This window comes from Coenobita brevimanus, chromosome 81, assembly GCF_032717465.1.
Source record: "Coenobita brevimanus isolate Jiangsu-jjx chromosome 81, ASM3271746v2, whole genome shotgun sequence".
Classification (NCBI taxonomy): domain Eukaryota; kingdom Metazoa; phylum Arthropoda; class Malacostraca; order Decapoda; family Coenobitidae; genus Coenobita; species Coenobita brevimanus.
In genome coordinates this window covers 10,453,651-10,476,826 of record NC_137034.1, presented here as the reverse complement: position 1 = coordinate 10,476,826, position 23,176 = coordinate 10,453,651, and the positions used below count along the sequence as shown (strand labels likewise).

Below are 23,176 nucleotides of genomic sequence, written 5' to 3'. Positions count from 1 at the left end.
GAACATTGTAGTGTGTATTCAGTATAACTTTATTTTGTGGTGCTAAGTGTTAACTGTGTGTCTCTGTGCCCCTGTATCTCAAATATCACTCTACGTGTATTGTTACGGTTAGAATTAAGGTAATAGATGTGTTAAGGTATACTGCCTGGTTTTTATGTCCTGTTCCTTTGTTGGTGCTTTACTTCCGGTCTAGAAAGAGGACCCCGCTTCAGTAGTTAGTGCTTTTACGACGAGAAGTCGCCTTAAAAACACCAGCATAACACTGGTGGCAAGCTGTGGTTCTGGATCCGAGTAAAAGCACGGAGGAACGATTAAAATGAAACTTGCACAATGGCAGCCAAACCGCAAATCCAATTACCGAGATTCAACCCGGACCAATGCGACATAGAAGTATATTTGGATATGGTCAAACCCCTTAGACATAGGGTTCGACTCAGACAGAGAAAAAATTGCAGTCACACTACCTAACCTGGGAATAATCGCCACTGTCGCACCAAAAATCGTCCCAGAACTGTCATGGGATCAATTCTCACAAATAGTGAGACAGGCTTTCACGCCATCAATAGGCAGAGTTGTCGCTCTCTCTCAACTCGACGCCCTCACCTACGACGGGAACCTGGACGATACATTCGTCCAGGCTCTGCGCCTCGTCAGTGCCGCTTATCCCGAGGCACCTACAATTGCCTGAGATATACATACATTTAATGCCCTACTGAGGATACTCCCTAGCACAGTCAGGGAGCACTTCTCAATCTATGATTACTCAGGGGACATGGAAAACGACCTGCAACTCGTCAGACGTCTCCTCACCACCCGTCCCATACCACAACCACTCCACGCGGTGACACGATTCCCGACAAAACAAAACCCTGCACCCAAACCTAAGCTGCCGCCTCACCAGCCAACTGCAGAGCCATCTCCTTCTGTGCCTAGGGGTTTACCCGCAGAGAAAACGCCCCAACCCCAAGGAACAGGGAAATCTCATCACTATAAATCCTTGGGAGTTCACGGCTTGCAGTCGCACCTGCCCCTTGCACGACATAAGAGAACAGCTAAAGGCTAGCAGGCACAGAAACTTTCACCAAGGGTGCAAGAAAGTCTCCTCCCTAGACGACGATGCCCCGGAAGACAACGCACCGCCAACACACTACTCGGGAACGGACGACGACGACCATGAAGACCCCACTCCTCAACAGATGGATTTTTAGGCCCGCCCCCGCATCTCCCCACGGTGGCGGGGGCCACATCACATAGCTACAGACCCCCAGTCTACAACAAGATTTGGCTGAACTGGGTCAAGGCACGATTATTGGTGGATACGGGAGCAGCCAGATCGTGCCTCTACTCCCACTTATACTCCCACCACACCTCTGAATTCGGCCCCCTTCTCCCCACTTCAGCCAACCTCGTCGACGTGGGGGACGCCCCGCTGGCTATCCGTGGGGAAACAAGGGCCCTTCAAACCAAAACCCACCAACAAGTATCCACTAACCACCCATTCATCATATTCGACTCGACATGCGATCAATATGTTGGATATCTCGGGCTGGATCTGCTCCAAAAACTCCACGCCACCATTGACTGCCATCAGCGCCGCCTCCACTTCAGTCCAGCCCGTCCCAACCAAGCATCAATCAACAAGAAAAAAAATCATCGAAGAAAATCAAGAACACCACCCCTCCCTCACCACGCAAACACACACATCCCTCAAACACTCACCTGCCCCAACCCACCTGTACATCTGACCCCAACCCGACCTCTCACACTGCCTCACTCCATCCTCCTCCATCACCACCCCCCACCACACATCATCTGGACCCCTCCCCATCTTTTCCTGCCACTATCGCCTCCTCAGTCACCATTCCACCCCACCATGAAGCTTGGGTAAAACTGAACTAACCTTCAGGTCAAATGGGAAGCACTACGATTTCAACATCCTTTCCTTCGGACTCTGCAACGCCCCTGCTACATTCTCCCACCTAGTGGAATCTGTGCTGAGCGGACTCACCTGAAACCTGTTTGGCTTACCTAGATGACATAATAGTTTTCAGCCATACCTGGGCCAACCACCTCCACCACCTCAAACAGTGTATTCCAACGTATACGCCAGGCCGGACTCAAGCTAAAACCCACAAACTGTGTTCTTACTGAACAATCAGTCTCCTTTCTCGGACACCTGATCAACGCAGAGGGCATCTCCCCCGACCCCGACAAGCTATGTGCAATCGCCGACATTCAACCACCACGCGATGTGCACGAAACCAGGGACTTCCTAGGACTAACCTTCTATTACCGGCGATTCGTGAAAGGTTTCGCGAACGTCGCCAAACCCTTGTACGACCTTACAAAAAAGGGAGAACCCTTCGTCTGGACAGAACCCCGAAACAATGCATTTACCACCCTCAAAGCCAAACTCACCTCCGCCCCAGTTATCGCCTTCCCAGACTACAACTTGCCGTTCCGCCTGTATAACGACGTCTCACTCCACGCCATAGGGGCGGTCCTTGCACAAGTCCAAGACGGCCGCAAACACATCATCACCTGTGCCAGCCGCACCCTGAACTCTGCAGAAAGGAATTACGTGTCCATCAAACGTGAATGCCTAGGAATAATATGGTCACTCGAGTACTTCCGCTCGTACATCTCAGGCACCCGTGTGATCGTCATCACTGATCACCAATCCCTACAGTGGTTGCACCAATCCAACACCACAAACGCCCAGCTCACGAGATTGCGAGAAACCCTCGAAGAATACGATTTTGAAGTATCGTATCGTCCAGGCAAGCCCCACAGGAACGCCGACGCCCTATCAAGATTACCCAGTAATGCCATCTCAGCAGAACCAGACCTGATCAAGATGTGGCAAGATAAGCATCGCCCTACCTGGATCCCGCCGAACATTTTCAGCAATCTTCACCTGCACGGCGAACACCTGTTCCTCCCCAACGGCCACATCGTCCTAAGCCCCACCACCGTCCACGACACCATGCTGCACCTTCACGCCAACGGTGGCATTCACCTGGGCACTAAGAAACTCACTCAAGTGTTCAATGACATGTATTGGACACCGAACCCCACCACCATTGCCAAGGACATTATACAATTCTGCCGTGCGTGTGCTCTAGGAAAAGATATCACCCGCACACCAGGCCCATCCGGAAAACTAACAGCAACAAAACCCTGGCAACTACTTTCCCTCGACATCGTCAGACCCCTCTCGCCCAAAGCGGGATATAAATATGTAATCACCTTCGTGGACGTCTATTCCAAGTTCATAATAGCATCCCCCGCAAAAGATCACAGTGCAGTATCTGTCGCAGATGCTCTAACCCGCCATGTATTCCCATACTTTGGCGTTCCCCAGGCCTTACATTCTGACAATGCACCAGAATTCACAGGAAAAGTCTGGCAAGAATTAGCAAAAATATTTGGGTTCCACATCTCCCACTCATCCCCCTACTGGCCCCAAGGCAACAGCATCTGTGAAAGAAGTCATCGCTCCCTCCTCAATCAGGTCCGCACTCGCATAATGCAAACAGCGAATGAAGATTGGCCTGCTCATGTCAAAATTGTTTAATTTGGCCTAAACACATGCCCACGAGAAGACGGCAGTACACCACACGAGCGAGTATTCGGGGAAACCCCGCTCCTCCTCCCACTCCGCCACCACCTCCAGCCACCCACCCTGCCCTCCACTACAGACACTCTCCACCACCTTAAACGCCGCCTCCACCACCTGCAAACACAACAGGACCTTACGCCCGACACCAACAACACCAACCCCTACAAACCTGGCCAATCCGTTGTCGTGGCACAACTCCCTACCCCAAATAAGATCTCACCCCGATTCATCGGACCCTTCACCATAACCCAAGTCCCCAACCCCTATCAATCAGCAAGGCCAACAACGCACGTATCGGAATCGCCACGTGCGACCCTTTCACCCACCCAACAATGACCACCCCCACACCCGCGTGACCCGCACCTCTGCCCGACCACCTGGCCACACCGACACTTCCGAGAATTGCCCCCCAAACTCCTACTCTTACTACTTCTTACCCCCACCCAGCACCTCACCTACAACCACACCACCCCCCATCACATCTGATCCTGACTCACCACATCCACCGCCCCCATCACCACCCCCACCCACCACCACCACCCACTCACCGCCTCCCACCCCTCTCTACCACCCATCCCCATACCACCCCCCACACAACGTCGCCTCCATCACCTGCCTCACCATCGCTGCCCCAAGCCACTACCTCCTCACAACGCACTCCCCAACCCCCCGCCACCTGCACCCGCACCACGCCCATACCTACCCCATCAAACACTCCCCCCCTCCCCTGCAACCATGCCCACTATACCCGCCACACCGCACTGCCACCCACCTCACCCCCCAACAGCCGCACACCCTCACCACCACCACGTGCACAACCACCCTCACCACCAACACCCACACTCACCACCACCACTACCAGGTCTGGTCGCCTCTCACGCCCACCATCCAGATACACCCCAACACCACCCCCCAGTAAACGCCCAGCCCGCCACCCACCACCACAAACCCCCCCTCCCTCAAACACCTCCCCATCACCCTCCCTCTCCACCAAGCACGATGGAAAACCCGCAAATCCCAATTCCCTAAAGTGAAATCCTCCACCCACAGACCCATTCCCCATAAAAGCACCTACCCATCAACACTCGCCAGCATTCAGCTACTGCCTTCACACCAGGCACCAACCACCAAGATGAGGATCACCCGAATCCACTGGCTACCCTACAACCAGCCACCCATCAAGATCCGACAGACGCCCCAGCTTCTTCGTCGCCTACGCCACACAAACCGCCCATCCTCCATCTGCCTCTTTTTCAACCCAGCCCAAGAACCTAACACCATAACTCACCACTGGATGAACCACCTGCCACCTGCAGTCACGGGGTCGTGACTTTTTCGCAGATGACGGTGGTAAAATGCCCGCCACCGGACCTTCCACCCCGCCACCCCCCACCCCCCCACCGGGCCACCACCACCCCACCACCCTAGGAAGGGACAACGGGGGGGCTAATGACCCAGGGCAAGAGGGTCACCCAACCACCACTGACCTGTGCCCCTTCTCCCCGCAACTGCCCCGACGCCAGGTGAGCCTGGATCCGAGACAACCTCAACGACGGGCTAACCATTGACAGCAGTGGGGTGGGACTGATAAAAAATCAGTCCCTAGTAGCTTTTTGGCGACGGCCATAGTTACACCCCTCAAGGGCAGGAGGCCCTTTGGTGAGCCACGAGGTGTCCCCACCTCTGCCACAGTGAGCCACGAGGGAACACCACCCTCTGCCACACCTTTGGTGAGCCACGAGGGGCTAATACCCTCTGCCACAGTGAGCCACGAGGGAACAACACCCTCTGCCACACCTTTAGTGAGCCATGAGGGGCCAGTACCCTCTGCCACAGTGAGCCACGAGGGAACACCACCCTCTGCCACACTTTTGGTGAGCCACGAGGGGCCAGTACCCTCTGCCACAGTGAGCCACGAGGGAACACCACCCTCTGCCACACACCCAATAGTGAGCCACGAGGGGCCAGTCCCCTGTGCCACAGTGAGCCACGAGGGAGAAATACCCTCTGCCACAAACAGGGCAGGGGGCCCAATAGTGAGCCACGAGGGGCCAGAACCCTCTGCCACAGTGAGCCACGAGGGAACACCACCCTCTGCCACACACCCAATAGTGAGCCACGAGGGGCCAGTACCCTCTGCCACAGTGAGCCACGAGGGAGAAAATACCCTCTGCCACATACAGGGCAGGAGGCCCAAGAGTGAGCTACGAGGGACCAGTACTCTCTGCCACCCCAAGGGTAAGAGTCCCTAGTAGAAAGCCAAAAGTGGGTCCCAGGGTAAAGCAACCTGGAGCCACGGCTGTGATGGATACAGGAGAGAGAGTCGCCTCCGTGCTACCCTCCCTGTATATAAGAGAAAACATGGTCTCTGTGTGCCCTCTACCTTCAGCGTCCCCCTGTGGGAATAGCTGGACACCACTTGGGAGAGTCACCCCGAAGGTGTCACTGGAGCGGAGGCAAAGTCCCAGACCAGGCCTGCCTCCTACTCCTGGGAAATTCTTGTCTTCTTCAGGCACCAGCAGGAGACGAGGCCGCAGGCCAAACCTGACGGCGCGTCCCCTGGCAGACCTCCGCAGCCCCAGGACCCCCAGGCGAGCCCAGCAGCCTACCAGCGTGAGTAACGCTGACCTCCTTACACCACAGAGCCTCCGATACCAGACCAGCCACCTCCAACTGTTTGGCCCCAGTCCCGAGGGCCACCACTCCAGGTCGAGGCCCCAGACAGGCGGGCCTCCCTGCACCACACCAACGAGACCCTGAGCTGAGGGTCTACCCCAGGTCAAGGCCCCCAGATAGGAGGGCCTCCCTGCAACTCACCGACAGAATGGACTTGGGTAGTGACTCCCCCTGCGGGTAGTGCATCGCCCGCCCCGAGTAGAGTCCCCGGAGGCACCCCCCCCCCGACTATAGTGACAGAGTGAATTAACCCAGGAAAAACGGGTAGATCAGTGACGCCCCTTCGACCTAAAGATACCCGAGAAAGTGGAACAGGAACAGTGACAAAGTGACAGTGCGATCCAGAGGAAGTCAACAGATAAGTGTTAGTAATCCCAATAAACTCACATACCCCCTTAAAAGAAAGTAATTCAATAATAGTAATTCAAGTGTTGTCCCCCTCCCAGAATAGAGGAGTTCCCCAGTCAGTGCGAACGGCAGTCAGGTGCGCGGGAAACCTGAAACCCCAAGGAGAGTGTCGCCGCACCTAGTTAACCAAGTTGAGTGTCATGATCCGCACCCTGCCTTTCTTATAGTAATACTCCTCCCCCAGACTCTTAATCTTGTGTATTCCTTTTAGTACTGGGAGTATAGATATTTTGGACTTTGATGAAAGACAATCACCCCCACTTATAGAACCACAAGCCATTGTTATATGTGATCATATTGTGTGTTGAGTATCCCGTGTCATCCTAACGTAACTCTGTGTCTCTGTATCCTATATCCTAAATATCACTCTGTATCATACTGTAACGGTTTTAGAATTAAGGTAATAGATATGTTAAGGTATACTGCCTAGTTTTTATGTCCTGTTCCTTTGTTGGTGCTTTACTTCCGGTCCGGAAAGAGGACCCCGCTCAGTCGCTAGTGATTTTAGGGCTAGGAGTCGAGCTAAAAACACTCAGCATAACACGCTAATACTAAAAAATGACCGAAAAACACTAAGAATTATTTTCTAAAACTCAGAACACATTTCTGGGATGAAAAACTCTTATTTTTAGTAAACATATTAAAATGCGTGACTTAAAGAACAGTGCCCCTGAAATATACCATAGTACCCCAGATTACAGGGCAAGCCAAACACAGCTCAGTATGCCCGAGGATGTGCCAACACCCCCACACGGACCCCACGGGGTAGCCGCCACCAGTCACAACCACTCCCGGCAACAGCGACATATGTCAGCCTGGGTCGTGTGCCCCTGTGTCACACAGCCACCATGCTGTCGCCACCGTAGGAGAAGGACACTACCTTCACGGAGTGGAATTGTTGAGTCAGCTAGGGGTGGAGTGATAAAAGACACTCCAGATGGCGCCCCTCTGGTAGAGATGATCTATGGTCGCTCCCATCCTCGTGAGACGATCTATGGTCGCTCCCATCCTCGTGAGACGATCTATGGTCGCTCCCATCCTCGTGAGACGATCTATGATCGCTCCGAAAGTGCTCCGGTAGAGACGATCTATGGTCTCTCTGAAAGTGCTCCGGTAGAGACGATCTATGGTCGCTCCCATCCTCGTGAGACGATCTATGGTCGCTCCGAAAGTGCTCCGGTAGAGAAGATCTATGGTTGCTCCAAAAGTGCTCCGGTAGAGACGATCTATGGTCGCTCCGAAAGTGCTCCGGTAGAGACGATCTATGGTCGCTCCGAAAGTGCTCCGGTAGAGACGATCTATGGTCGCTCCGAAAGTGCTCCGGTAGAGACGATCTATGGTCGCTCCGAAAGTGCTCCGGTAGAGACGATCTATGGTCGCTCCGAAAGTGCTCCAGTAGAGACGATCTATGGTTGCTCCGAAAGTGCTCTGGTAGAGACGATCTATGGTCGCTCTCATCCTCGTGAGACTATCTATGGTCACTCCGAGAGTGTCTTGGTAGAGACGACCTAATGTCGCTCCCTTCCTCGTGAGACGATCTATTGTCTCTCCGAGGGTGTGCAGAGAGAGGTAAGGAGAGAGACGTCCCTACGGCAGGAGACTAGAGCCCAGGCTTCCTGTCCCAGAGTGACCCAGAGAGGCCTCACAGCCTCCCCTGGTCTCTGTTCCCTACGTCTGGCTCTAGAGCAGATGCACCTGACGGACCCCAGTGGAAGTTGCTGCCGCAGCCCTACTCTGTCGGCGCCCTAAGATGCCGGAGACCGCAGCCCGCAGTCTCTCTCGGTTCTCCCCAGGACACCCGGGCGCGATCTCTCTATGCCCCCACGATGCCGTAAGGCCCTCCCGACAGGCCGGGACTTATCACAGAGGTTCCTGGAGCTATTCGGCCCCAGTCCCGAGGGCCGCACGCCTGAGCCCAGCCCAGAAGTTACGGGTAGCCCAGGACGCGAGAGGACGCCCTTACGAGTTATCCCGTGCCCTCTCGGCACGCCTCGCATTGGCGGTGCCCCTAGCCCGGCAGGATCGCCGACGACATGTTCCTGCCTATCCCCCTGATGAATACGTGTGATACTGTAGCACAAGTGACTTAGGTTAAGTGTGACTTCCCCTAATATAAGTATTGTGCAGTGATTTCATATAGTGAATATCGGGGTAAATAAGATCACAGTGAGAAGCTAAAAGGACGAGTGTGTGAAACAAGATCTGATGAGCAATGATTATGAGCGACATCCCTTTTATACAATAAGTAAGCCTGTGCCGCCTGGAGATTCCCCTATAATGACATACCCCCATTACTGTGAAGGAATATTGTGAAAGGGAGTATTAATGGTATTCTCTCCCTCCCCCACGCTACCCATAAATCTTGTTTATCACCCTCTCTCACTCCAATATCCCGAGTAAGTGTGAATCAAGAAATAAATCAATTACCGAAGTCCCTTGGCTAGTGAAAACCATATAAACTTCACGGCTAATATCTGCCGCTCCCTAGTATTACCATAACTTTCCCCTAGCCGTCACAAGTCACTCCCCGCACCTCCCCTATCTCCTCCTCGTGAGACTCAACCCTCCTCCCGCGCCCCCGCGCGCGCCTATATTTACTGCACTCTTGATACACCAGGATTGATTGTGTTGTCATTACTATCAGAGAAGCAAGTATCCTGCGAGATACACATATCCTAGATATGGTTTATAATGCTATGTATTGTGCTGTAATATCTGCTGATTTGTTCTGTGTGTGATTGTGGTAATATACGCGTAAAGGTTGTTGCGTGAAGTTTTTGTGTCCTGCCTCTCTTAATTGCACTAAGCTCCGGTCTCGAAAGAGGACCCCGCTGCACGTTAGGTGTAATAGGAACGAGAAGTCGAGCCCAATTTCACCTAGCATTACACATATAACAAGATATCGATTGACAAGTAAAGAGAGCTTTCCTGTGATGGTTTAAGAACAATAAGTTTGAGCTGATGTATCACTGAAACAAGAGAGAAACTTCGAATTAGCATTCATTTCTCTCTGCAGTAGAAGCACTATAAAATCACCATCAAACCTGAGTAAAAAAAAAAAAAAAAAAAAAAAAAAATCACATGAAGGTTCATGTTACATAAGGCGCATTTCCTTAAATAAAATTCCTCAAAACTGATACATCTTGATAAAGAATACTGATGAAATTTTGAGTTTCATATATAAATTTATATGAGAAAGTACAAAAACTATCGCAATACCGAGATATATAATTAATTACCATTTATAACTTCATGCTTCCTCTCCGTACACAGATAGTTCATGACAGCTACAGAAAATGCAGGTTGAAGGAACACTAAATGAACTGTAATAATGCGGTCTGGAGATGGTTTTACTTTTATGTTATGAAGAGGGATGCTAGAAAAAAAAGAGGGTGAAAGCAGTAAATATGCAACCTCCACAAATGTAGACTAAACTAAATGGGAAAGAGAAACAACTGTAAATTCAGAAAACATTTCTTAGGATGAGGAAATTCCGTTTCGATAAAATTAAAAGTAACGTGGTTAAATGAGGAAATACGTAAAATGAAATCGATTCACAGGTAAAGAAAGCTACCATTTACAGGTTTTAAGCCCAAAGAGTTTCTTTTCATTACGGATAAAATGCGTGGCTTGAAAAACAGTGCCCCCGAAGAATACCATAGCACCCCCGACGATAGGGCAAGCCAAAAACAGCTTGGTATGCCCGCAGATGCTCCGACACCCCCACACGGACCCCACGGGGTAGCTGCCATCAGCCACCACCACTCCTGGCAACAGCGACACATGTCAGCCCGGGCCGCGCGCCCCTGTGTCATGCAGCCACCACGCCGCCGCCACCGTAGGAGAAGGACACTACCTTCGCGGAGTGGAATTGCTGAGCCAGCTAGGGGTGAAGTTAGAAAATATATTCCAGACGGCGCCCCTCTGGTAGAGACGATCTATGGTCGCTCCCAAAGTGTTCCGGTAGAGACGATCTATGGTCGCTCCCAAAGTGTTCCGGTAGAGACGATCTATGGTCGCTCCCAAAGTGTTCCGGTAGAGACGATCTATGGTCACTCCCAAAGTGTTCCGGTAGAGACGATCTATGGTCGCTCCCATCCTCGTGAGATGATCCTTGGTCGCTCCGAAAGTGCTCCGGTAGAGATGATCCATGGTTGCTCCCATCCTCGTGAGACGATCTATGGTCGCTCCGAAAGTGCTCCGGTAGAGACGATCTATGGTCGCTCCCATCCTCGTGAGACGATCTATGGTCGCTCCCATCCTCGTGAGACGATCTATGGTCGCTCCCATCCTCGTGAGACGATCTATGGTCGCTCCGAAAGTGCTCTGGTAGAGATGATCTATGGTCGCTCCCATCCTCGTGAGACGATCCTTGGTCGCTCCGAAAGTGCTCCGGTAGAGACGATCTATGGTCACTCCCATCCTCGTGAGACGATCTATGGTCGCTCCAAAAGTGCTCCGGTAGAGACGATCTATGGTCGCTCCCATCTTCGTGAGACGATCTATGGTCGCTCTGAAAGTGCTCCGGTAGAGACGATCTATGGTCGCTCCCATCCTCGTGAGACGATCTATGGTCGCTCCGAGGGTGTGCAGAGAGAGGTGAGTAGAGAGACGTCCCCACGGCAGGAGACTGGAGGCCAGGCTTCCTGTCCCAGAGTGACCCAGACAGGCCTCCCAGCCTCCCCTGGTCTCGGTTCCCTACGCCTGGCTCTAGAGCAAATGCACCTGACGGACCCAGTGGAAGTCGCTGCCGCAGCCCTCCCCTGTCGGCGCCCCTAGACGCTGGAGACTACAGCCCACAGTCTCTCTCAGTTCTCCCCAGGACACCCGGGCATGATCTCTCTACGCCCCCACGACGCCGGGACTTATCACAGAGGTTCCTGGAGCTATTTGGCCCCAGTCCCGAGGGCCACACGCCTGAACTAAGCCTGGAAGCCACGGGAAGCCCAGAACGCGAGAGGACGCCCTTACAAGTTATCCCGTGCCCTCTCGGCACGCCTCGCATTGGCGGTGCCCCTAGACCAGGAGGATCGCCGACGACATGTTCCTGCCTATCCCCCTGATGAATACGTGTGATATTGTAGCACGAGTGATTTAGGTTAAGTGTGATTTCCCCTAATGTAAGTATTGTGCAGTGATTTCATATAGTGAATATCGGGGTAAATCAGATCACAGTGAGAAGTTAAAGGACGAGAGTGTGGAACAAGATCTGATTGACTATACTTGTGAGTGATATCCCTGTTATACAATTAATAAGCCTGTGCCGCCGGGAGATTCCCCTATAAAGACATACCCCCATTACTGTGAAGGAATATTGTGAAAGAAAGTATTAATGGTATTCTCTCCCTCCCCCACGCTACCCATAAATCTTGTTTACCACCCTCTCTCACTCCAATATCTCGAGTAAGTGTAAATCAAGAATAAAATCAATTACCAAAGTCTTTTGGCTAGTGGAAACCATATAAACTTCACGGCTAATATCTGCCGCCCTCCAGTATTACCATAACTTTCCCCTATTTTTTTTTATAGCCGCCACAAGTCACTCCCCGCACCTCCCCTATCTCCTCCTAGTGAGACTCAACCCCCCTCCCGCGCCCCCGCGCGCGCCTATATTTACTGCACTCTTGATACACTAGGATTGTTTGTGTTGTCATTACTATCAGAGAAGCAAGTATCCTGCGAGATACACATATCCTAAACAAGGTTTTATATTGCTATGTATTGTGCTGTAATATCTGTTGATTTGTCCTGTGTCTGACTGTGGTAATATACGTGTAAAGGTTGTTGCCTGGAGATTTTGTGTCCTGCCTCTCTTTATTGCACTAAGTTCCGGTCTCGAAAGAGGACCCCGCTCCACGTTAGGTGAAATAGGAACGAGAAGTCGAGTCTAATTTCACCTAGCATTACAACGGACGTGAAAACAACTTGGAAATTTAGAGATAAACCAGATGTTATTTTTATCTCCACAACTAGGGCTTTAAAGTGGCATCTTGAGCCTAGTGATCAATGTAAAAAATGGGATATTTTCACATCAAGATAGTTCGTGTGATATTATTGGATCTATTTACGATGGTAAAATCACTGCTAAAGGTAAAATATCCTTTACAAGGAAATCGCTTATTTAATGTGTAATGCTAGGTGAAATTAGGCACGACTTCTCGTTCCTATTTCACCTAACGTGGAGCGGGGTCCTCTTTCGAGACCGGAGCCTTGTGCAATAAAGAGAGGCAGGACACAAAAACTCTAGGCAATAACCTTTACACGCATATTACCACAATCAGACACAGGACAAATCAGCAGATATTACAGCACAATACATAGCAATATAAAACCTTGTCTAGAATATGTGTACCTCGCAGGATACTTGCTTCTTTGATAGTAATGACAACACAATCAATCCGAGTGCATCAAGAGTGCAGTAAATGTAGACGCGCGCGAGAGGCGCGGGGGGGGGGGATTGAGTCTCACTAGGAGGAGATAGGGGAGGTGCGGGGAGTAACTTGTGACGGCTAGGGGAAAGTTAAGGTAATACTGGAGAGCGGCAGATATTAGCCGTGAAGTTTATATGGTTTTCACTAGCCAAGGGACTTTGGTAATTGATTTTATTCTTGATTCACACTTACTCGGGATATTGGAGTGAGAGAGGGTGATAAACAAGATTTATGGGTAGCGTGGGGGAGAGAGAGAACACCGTTAATACTTCCTTTCACAATATTCCTTCACAGTAATGGGAGTATGTCTATATAGGAGAATCTCCAGGCGGCACAGGCTTATTAATTATATAACAGGGATGTCACTCATAAGTATAGTCAATCAGATCTTGTTCCACACTCTCGTCCTTTAACTTCTCACTGCGATCTTATTTACCCCGATATTCACTATATGAAATCACTGCACAATACTTACATTAGGGGAAATCACACTTAACCTAAATCACTCGTACTACAATATCACACGTATTCATCAGGGGGATAGGCAGGAACATGTCATCGGCGATCCTGCCGGGCTAGGGGCACCGCCAATGCGAGGCGTGCCGAGAGGACACGGGATAACTTGTAAGGGTGTCCTCTCGCGTCCTGGGCTTCCCGTGGCTTTCGGGCTTGGCTCAGGCGTGTGGCCCTCGGGACTGGGGCCGAATAGCTCCAGGAACCTCTGTGATAAGTCCCGGCATCGTGGGGGCGTAGAGGGATCACGCCCGGGTGTCCTGGGGAGAATCAAGAGAGACTGTGGGCTGCGGTCTCCAGCGTCTAGGGGCGCCAACAGGGGAGGGATGAGGCAGCGACTTCCACTGGGGTCCGTCAGGTGCGTCTACTCTAGAGCAAGGCGTAGGGAACCGAGACCAGGGGAGGCTGTGAGGCCTCTCTGGGTCACTCTGGGACAGGAAGCCTGGGCTCTAGTCTCCTGCCGTGGGGACGTCTCTCCACTCACCTCTCTCTGCACACCCTCGGAGTGACAATAGATCGTCTCGTGAGGAGAGGAGCGACCATAGATCGTCTCTACTGGAGCACTATCGGAGCGACCATAGATCGTCTCATGAAGATGGGAGCGACCATAGATCGTCTCTACCGGAGCACTTTTGGAGCGACCATAGATCGTCTCACGAGGATGGGAGCGACCATGGATCGTCTCTACCAGAGCACTTTCGGAGCAACCATGGATCGTCTCTACCGTAGCACTTTTGGAGCGACTATGGATCGTCTCTACCGGAGCACTTTTGGAGAGACCATGGATCGTCTGTACCTGAGCACTTTCAGAGCGACCATGGATCATATCTACTGGAGCACTTTTGGAGCGACCATAGATCGTCTCACGAGGATGGGAGCGACCATGGATCGTCTCTACCAGAGCACTTTCGGAGCAACCATGGATCGTCTCTACCGTAGCACTTTTGGAGCGACTATGGATCGTCTCTACCGGAGCACTTTTGGAGAGACCATGGATCGTCTGTACCTGAGCACTTTCAGAGCGACCATGGATCATATCTACCGGAGCACTTTCGGAGCGACCATTGATCATCTCATGAGGATGGGAGCGACCATAGAACGTCTCTACCGGAGCACTTTTGGAGCGACCATAGATCGTCTCACGAGGATGGGAGCGACCATAGATCGTCTCTACCGGAGCACTATCGGAGCGACCATAGATCGTCTCACGAGGAGGGGAGCGACCATAGATCGTCTCACGAGGAGGGGAGCGACCATAGATTGTCTCTACCGGAACACTTTCGGAGCGACCATAGATCGTCTCGCGAGGATGAGAGCGACCATAGATCGTCTCTACCGGAACACTTTTGGAGCGACCATAGATCAACTCACGAGGATGGGAGCGACCATAGATCGTCTCACGAGGATGGGAGCGACCATAGATCGTCTCTACCGGATCACTTTTGGAGCGACCATAGATCGTCTCACGAGGATGGGAGCGACCATAGATCGTCTCTACCGGAACACTTTTGGAGTGACCATAGATCGTCTCACGGGGATGGGAGCGACCATAGAACGTCTCACGAGGATGGGAGCGACCATAGATCGTCTCTACCGGAGCACTTTCGGAGCGACCATAGATCGTCTCTACGGGAGCACTTTTGGAGCGACCATAGATCATCTCACGAGGATGGGAGCGACCATAGATCATCTCTACCAGAGCACTTTCGGAGCGACCATATATCGTCTCACGAGGATGGGAGCGACCATAGATCATCTCTACCGGAACACTTTTGGAGTGACCATAGATTATCTCATGAGGATGGGAGCGACCATAGATCATCTCTACCGGAACACTTTCGGAGCGACCATAGATTGTCTCACGAGGATGGGAGTGACCATAGATTGTCTCTACCGGAACAATTTCGGAGCCACCATAGATTGTCTCTCGAGGATGGGAGCAACCATAGATCTTCTCACGAGGATGGGAGCGACCATAGATCGTCTCACGAGGATGGGAGCGACCATAGATCATCTCTACTGGAACACTTTCAGAGCGACCATAGATCGTCTCACGGGGATAGGAGTGACCATAGATCGTCTCTACCGGAACACTTTCGGACTGATCATAGATCGTCTCACGAGGATGGGAGCGACCATAGATTGTCTCTACCGGAGCATTTTCGGAGCGACCATAGATCGTCTCCCGAGGATGGGAGCGACCATAGATCATCTCTACCGGAGCACTTTCGGAGCGACCATAGATCGTCTCACGAGGATGGGAGCAACCATGGATTGTCTCTACCGGAGCACTTTCGAAGCGACCATAGATCGTCTCACGAGGAGGGGAGCGACCATAGATCGTCTCTACCAGAGCATTTTCGGAGCGACCATAGATCGTCTCACGAGGATGGGAGCAACCATAGATCGTCTCACGAGGATGGGAGTGACCATGGATCGTCTCTACCAGAGCACTTTCGAAGCGACCATAGATCGTCTCACGAGGAGGGGAGCGACCATAGATCGTCTCTACCGGAACACTTTCGGAGCGACCATAGATCGTCTCACGAGGATGGGAGCGACCATAGATCGTCTCTACCGGAACACTTTCGGAGCGACCATAGATCGTCTCATGAGGATGGGAGCGACCATAGATCGTCTCTACCGGAACACTTTTGGAGCGACCATAGATCATCTCATGAGAATGGGAGCGACCATAGATCGTCTCACGAGGATGGGAGCGACCATAGATCGTCTCACGAGGATGGGAGCGACCATAGATCGTCTCACGAGGATGGCAGCGACCATAGATCGTCTCACGAGGATGGGAGCGACCATAGATTGTCTCACGAGGATGGGAGAGACCATAGATAGTCTCTACCAGAACACTTTCGGAGCGACCATAGATCGTCTCACGAGGATGGGAGCGACCATAGATTGTCTCTACCGGAACACTTTCGTAGCGACCATAGATCGTCTCACGAGGATGGGGGCGACCATAGATCGTCTCTACCAGAGAGGCGCCGTCTGGAGTGTCTTTTTCAAATCCACCCCTAGCTGACTCAACAATTCCACTCCATGAAGGTAGTGTCCTCCTACGGTGGCGACGGCATGGTGGCTGCATGACAGGGGCGCACGGCCCGGGCTGACATATGTCGCTGTTGCCGGGGGTGGTGGTGACTGGTGGCGGCTACCCCGTGGGGTCTGTGTGGGGGTGTCGGCGCATCCTCGGGCATACTAAGCTGTGTTTGGCTTGCCTTGTCGTCGGGGGTACTATGGTATTTCTCGGGGGCACTGTTCTTTAAGCCACGCATTTTATCACTCTCCCCCTGTAAAAAGTCACGTCCTCGTGGCTGGAGGTGGAACGCTTGTGTGTTGGAGATGGTGTAGACAGGCTGGAGGTGTTGCAGCATAGTTTACCAGGCGACAGTGTAGGGGTTCTCTTCTTGTGCTGGGTCGCAGGTGAGGAAGAGTGTGGAGGTGGCGGTGGTAGACTGGAGGAGGTTAAGCAGGTGGTGTGGCCCGCGGAGTCTGTGGTTCCTGCCAAGGGTAGGTGCCCATATGGCCCGCTTCACTCTCATCTTGCTTCGTGTGGCTGTCGGTGTGGTTGGGGGCTGAATGCTGGATACTGCGGGTAAGGGCCAGGTTTTGTGCCGTGGTAATGCGGCGTTGAGTCTGTGGGGAGTACAGGTAGAGGGGATTTGGGCCTGATGTAGCTTGATGGTGTGAAGTCGTGGAGAGGTGGGTGGTGTAGGGGTGTGTGAGTATCGGGCGGGCGGGTGTGAGAGGCGGCCCGAGCGGGTGGTGGTGGTCTTGAGGGTCGGGGTGGGGGGAGAAGTGGGCATCTGGGTTGGGCTGGTTATTTTGGGTGTTGTGGGTGTGATGGGGCGCAGTGTTGGCGGAGTGGGTGTACGGACAGTGGGTGGGGGGGGGGGGGTGGTAGTGGGTTGTGGTGAGGGTGTGGTGGCACGGGCGGAAGATGTGGGAGTGGGCGTTGAGGGGGAGGCCATGGAAGGAAGGGGTGAGGGTGAGGGAGGGGTGGCGGGGGAGGCGTCAGGTGAGGTGCTGGGGGTGGTGGTGGCCGGGGAGGTGCAGATGGTAAGGGGGGCGGAGTGGGAGGGTGAGGAGGAAACATAGCACTCATATGTGACTGTAGAGGGTGGTGCGGGAGCCGGAGGGGACTGGGGGTGTGGGGCCGGAGCTGGGGAGGTGGGTGTGTGGAAAGGCCGCACGTGACGGTTGCGGAGGGTACGGGGAGTGCCGTGATAGTCTACGACTACTTGGTATGGGTTGGGGACTTTGGTGAATGTGTGGGGCCCCGTGAAACGGGGGGCGAGCTTGTGGGGAATGGGAAGTTGGGCGACGACGACTGTGTCACCCGGGTTGAAAGGGTTGGAGGCTGTGTCGGGTCCAAGGTCTAGGTTCTTTTGCAGGTGGTATATCCGCCCTTTTAGCAGGTGTAGCGGGTCTGTAGTGGGAGCAGAAGCGGGCGGTTGCAGGTGATGGCGTAGGGGTAGTAGGAGGGGGGTTTCGCCAAAGATTCTTTCGTGGGGGGAAACCCCGTCTTCTCTGGGGAACAAATTCATGCCCCATTGGACAATTTTTACATGTGCCGGCCAATCGTCGTCTTTTGTAGCCTCGATTCTGGTGCGTAGCTGATTGATAAGGGTACGATGGCTACGTTCACATACCCCGTTCCCTTGTGGCCAGTATGGTGAGGAGTGGGAGATCTTGTACCCGAAAATCCTGGCTAGTTCTTCCCAGACTTTTCCGGAGAACTCGGGGGCATTATCGGATTGGATGGCTTGGGGAATGCCAAAGTAAGGGAACACATGTCGGAGCAGGGCATCGGCGACAGCGATGGCATGATGTTCATTAGCTGGGCAGGCTACTACGAATTTGGAGTACGTGTCTACAAAAGTGACCACGTATTTGTATCCAGATTTAGGGGGAAGAGGCCCTACTACGTCGATCACCAGGAGTTGCCAGGGCTTGTGGGCGGTGATATGGCCAGATGGCCCAGCGGTCCGGGTGATGTCTTTCCCAAGCGCACAGGCGCGGCAAGTCTGGATAATTTCCATGGCGAGTGTGGAGGGATTTGGGGCCCAGTAAATATCATTGAACACCTGTAGTAATTTTTTGGTGCCCAGGTGGATGCCGTTGGGGGCATGTAGGTGGCGCAGGGTGTCACGTACCGCATCGGGGGTCAAGAGGATGTGTCCAGACGGGGTTAGAAGGTGGTCGCCCTGTCGGCACAGCTTGGGGAATAAGTGAGCAGGGATCCAGGGGGGCCGTTCCTTGTGGTGCCAGAGTTGTAGTAGGTCAGGGTCCGGTTGTACTGCGTGGATGGGGAGGCGGGAGAGGGCATCTGCATTGGTGTGGAGCTTTCTGGGTCTGTATGAAATCTCTTACTGAAACTCCTCTAGGGTGTCACGCCACCGGACAAGTTGGGCGTTATGGGAGTCTGATTGGCGCAACCATTGGAGTGATTGGTGGTCGGTGATTATCGTGACTTGGGTCCCGGAAAGATAAGCCCTAAAATATTGGAGGACCCAGATTATGCCGAGGCATTCTCACTTGGTGGCGGCATAATTTTTTTTGGGTGGGTTCAGAGTGCGGTTGGCGCAGGCAATGATGTGTTCCTGGCTGGCCTGTACCTGGGCTAGGACGGCGCCTATCGCGGTACAGGATACATCCGTGTAGAGGCGAAAAGGGAGGGCATAGTCGGGGGGCTGAGACAAGCTTGTATTTTAGCTGTTGAAAAGCAGCTCGCCGATCCTCGGTCCAGAGGAAAGGTTCCCCTTTTCGTGTCAAGTCGTGAAGAGGCTTAGCAATCTGCGCGAATCCCTTCACGAAGTGACGGTAATAGGACATGAGTCCCACGAAGGCGCGGACGCCGTGGACATCCTGCGGAGGTGGTATGTCCGCTATGGCACGGAGCTTGTCAGGATCTGGGGAAATTCCTGCTTGGGAAATAGTATGTCCTAGGAACGAGACAGTCTTAGCGGCCAGGACACATTTAGAAGGATGTAGCGTGAGGCCTGCCTGGCGAATTCTGGTGAAAACTCAATGGAGGCGCTGCAAGTGGTCGGCCCAGGTCTGGCTAAAGACAATGACGTCGTCAAGATAAGCTAAACATATTTCCCAAGTGAGGCCGCTCAAGACAGATTCCATTAGTCTGGAGAAAGTGGCAGTGGCGTTGCAGAGGCCGAATGGCAGAACATTGAATTCGTAATGTTTGCCATTACTGGTGGAAAAGGCCGTCTTGCCTCGATGGTCCGGGTGGACGGGGACCTGCCAGTATCCAGACTGGAGGTCGAGGGTAGAAAACCAGGACGCCCCATAGAGGGAGTCTAGGGAATCGTCAATGCGGGGAAGGGGGGTGGCATCTTTAATGGTGACGTCGTTCACACGGTAGTAGTCAATGCAAAACCGCATCGTGCCATCTTTCTTTTTTACTAGAACGACTGGGGAGGACCACGGGCTGATGGAGGGGGAGATAACACCTGCCTCTTCCATTTCGCGCACCTGGCGGTCCTCCTCTTCTCTCTGTCAGGGGTTCTTGCATCGGGAAGTTTGTCGTATAGGTGGGCCTGTCGTATGGATTTCGTGCGACAGGTACGTAGTATGCCCTATATCTGCTGGTCCTGTCGCAAACAAATCCTGGAAATCCAGGAGGAGGCGGCTTAAGGTGTCTGACTGCTGGTTGGAGAGATGGTCAGGGATGGGGGGTAGAGGGGTGGGGAGGTGGGAGGAGGATGGGGCACAGGGCTCAGCTTCTTCCATCTCTCCGATGATAAGCCCTTTGGGGAGGGTGAGAGGGGACGGGGCGAGATTGGCGATGCGGAGGGTGGCGTGGTGGGGAGGGAGGAAGGTGGGGGACACAAGGCAGGCAGAAAGGGGTCCAGAGGGGAGGAGGGGGGAGAACAAAACGAATGGACCCGAGAACCTGTTAAGGGGCACCCATACCTCATGGTGGGAGGGGATGGTAATGGCGGCGGAGATGGTGGCAGGGAAAGAGGGGGCAGGAGTGAGGTGGAAAGGCACGGGAGGGGGAGGAAAGGGAGGTGGAAAAAGGGGGGCACTGGAGGGAGGAAGAGGGTGAATCCTCCAGTCGGGGCCGCGGCGTGCATGTGCAAACGGCTGGGGTGGAACGGGGTGGGGGGCGGAACTGGAGTTGTCGGTGGCGACAGTCGATCGTGGCTCCGAGTTTTTGGAGCAAGTCTAGCCTAAATACCTGTCATAACTCCGGCAGGAGGAATAAAAAATGATGAATGGATGTTGGGTGGACACTGGCTGGTGGGTGTCGACCCGTAGGGCCCTAGTTTCCCCACAGATGGGCAGGGGGCCATCTCCCGCATCCACAAGGTGAGTGGCAGTAGGGCGGAGTGGACCAAACCGCGATTTGTAGCGGGAGAAATAGTGGCTGTAAAGGCAGGACCTGGCCGCTCCCGTATCGACTAGTAGTCTGGCCTTCACGCCGTTTATTTTCATCTTGTAGTATACTGGGGGGCGATACTTAGGGGTGATGGCCCCCGCCACCGTGGGTTGGTGCGGGGGCGGGCCTAAAAATGCAGCTGGCTAGGGCTCTCGTTCTCCTGTTCCTGCTCTAGTTCTCCTGGATGGGGCTCGTCCATGGGCGTCAGCTCGTCCACGGGCGTCAGCTCGTCCCCTGGGGCCTCGCCTTCTAAGGCGGAACCTTTACGCGAACCCGGGGCTGTGATTCTGCGGCGAGCAGCTTTAAGCTGGTCCCGTATGTCATGAAGGGGGCAGCGAGAGTTGCAGGCTGTGAACTCCCACGGGTTGATAAGAATAAGGTTCGGGTATTCTCGCGGGGCAGGGCGCCGACGGGAGGGGTGTGCCCTGGGTGGGCTAGGCGTCAGGGTCAGGCTGGTGTGAGGCAGAGGTGGACGCGGTGTGGCTGGGGGAGCCGGGGGTCGGGTGGGGAATTTCTTAACAACATTAATTTGTTGTGGAGAAGGGCAGGCGGTCAGGAGGCGCCGCATCAGCTGTATATCGCTATCCATGTCTCCTGTTGGGTCATGGATAGTGAAGTGTTGTTTCACAACACTTGGGAGTACTCTGAGCAGAGTATTAAATGTATGCTGATCCCGGGTTTCCTCATCTGCCTCCGGGTCATCTGCCTCCGGGTAGACAGCAGTAACCAGGCGTCTTGCCTGTATCAGGGTATTATCAAAATCCCCGTCGAATGAAAAACTATCCAATTTGGATAGAGCCACTACTTTCCCTAATGATGGGGTGATGGCTTGTACAGTGAACTTTGTAAAGTTCTGCCAGGTGAGTTCTGGGACGATTTTCGGCGCTATGTTCGCTGCCGCTTTACCCAATAGTGGTAGTGTGACTGCAATTTTTTGTTGGTCATTTTCAAAGCCAATATCCAGTAAGGGTTTAATTATTGCCAGATATGTGTGTATATCATACTGGTCGGGGTCAAACTTGGGTAACTGAACATGCGGTTTAGTTGCCATTTTGCCAAATATTTCCTGATTACCTCTCTTTTACGCCCAGGTCTAGAACCACCGCTGGCCACCAGTGTAATGCTAGGTGAAATTAGGCTCGACTTCTCGTTCCTATTTCACCTAACGTGGAGCGGGGTCCTCTTTCGAGACCGGAGCTTAGTGCAATAAAGAGAGGCAGGACACAAAAACTCTAGGCAATAACCTTTACACGCATATTACCACAATCAGACACAGGACAAATCAGCAGATATTACAGCACAATATATAGCAATATAAAACCTTGTTTAGGATATGTGTATCTCGCAGGATACTTGCTTCTCTGATAGTAATGACAATACAATCAATCCTAGTGTAACAAGAGTGCAGTAAATATAGGCGCGCGCTGGAGGCAAGGGGGGGGTTGAGTCTCACGAGGAGATAGGGGAGGTGCGGGGAGTGACTTGTGACGGCTAGGGGAAAGTTATGATAATACTGGAGAGCGCCAGATATTAGCTGTGAAGTTTATATGGTTTCCACTAGCCAAGGGACTTCGGTAATCGGCGATCCTGCCTGGCTAGGGGCACCGCCAATGCGAGGCGTGCCGAGAGGACACGGGATAACTCGTAAGGGCGTCCTCTCGCTTCCTGGGCTTCCCGTGGCTTTCGGGCTTGGCTCAGGCGTGTGGCCCTCGGGACTGGGGCTGAATAGCTCCAGGAACCTCTGTGATAAGTCCCGGCATCGTGGGGGCGTAGAGGGATCACGCCCGGGTGTCCTGGGGAGAACCGAGAGAGACTGTGGGCTACGGTCTCCAGTGTCTAGGGGCGCCGACAGGGAAGGGCTGCGGCAGCGACTTCCACTGGGGTCTGTCAGGTGCGTCTGCTCTAGAGCCAGGCGTAGGGAACCGAGACCAGGGGAGGCTGTGAGGCCTGTCTGGGTCACTCTGGGACAGGAAGCCTGGGCTCTAGTCTCCTGCCGTGGGGACGTCTCTCCACTCACCTCTCTCTGCACACCCTCGGAGCGACAATAGATCGTCTTGCCAGGAGAGGAGCGACCATAGATCGTCTCTACCGGAGAACTTTCGGAGCGAC

The 23,176-nt window shown here is 53.2% G+C and overlaps 1 protein-coding gene across 1 annotated transcript in view; it reads left to right on the top strand.

Moving 5' to 3' along the window:
- Nucleotides 1-23,176, top strand: part of LOC145409486 (uncharacterized) — a 135,572-nt gene that overhangs the window by 107,538 nt on the left and 4,858 nt on the right. Inside the window, exon 5 of the mRNA XM_080279875.1 lies at nucleotides 2,430-2,862. Coding sequence (XP_080136001.1) covers nucleotides 2,430-2,862 — 433 coding nt within the window. The remainder of the gene's footprint in view (nucleotides 1-2,429; nucleotides 2,863-23,176) is intronic.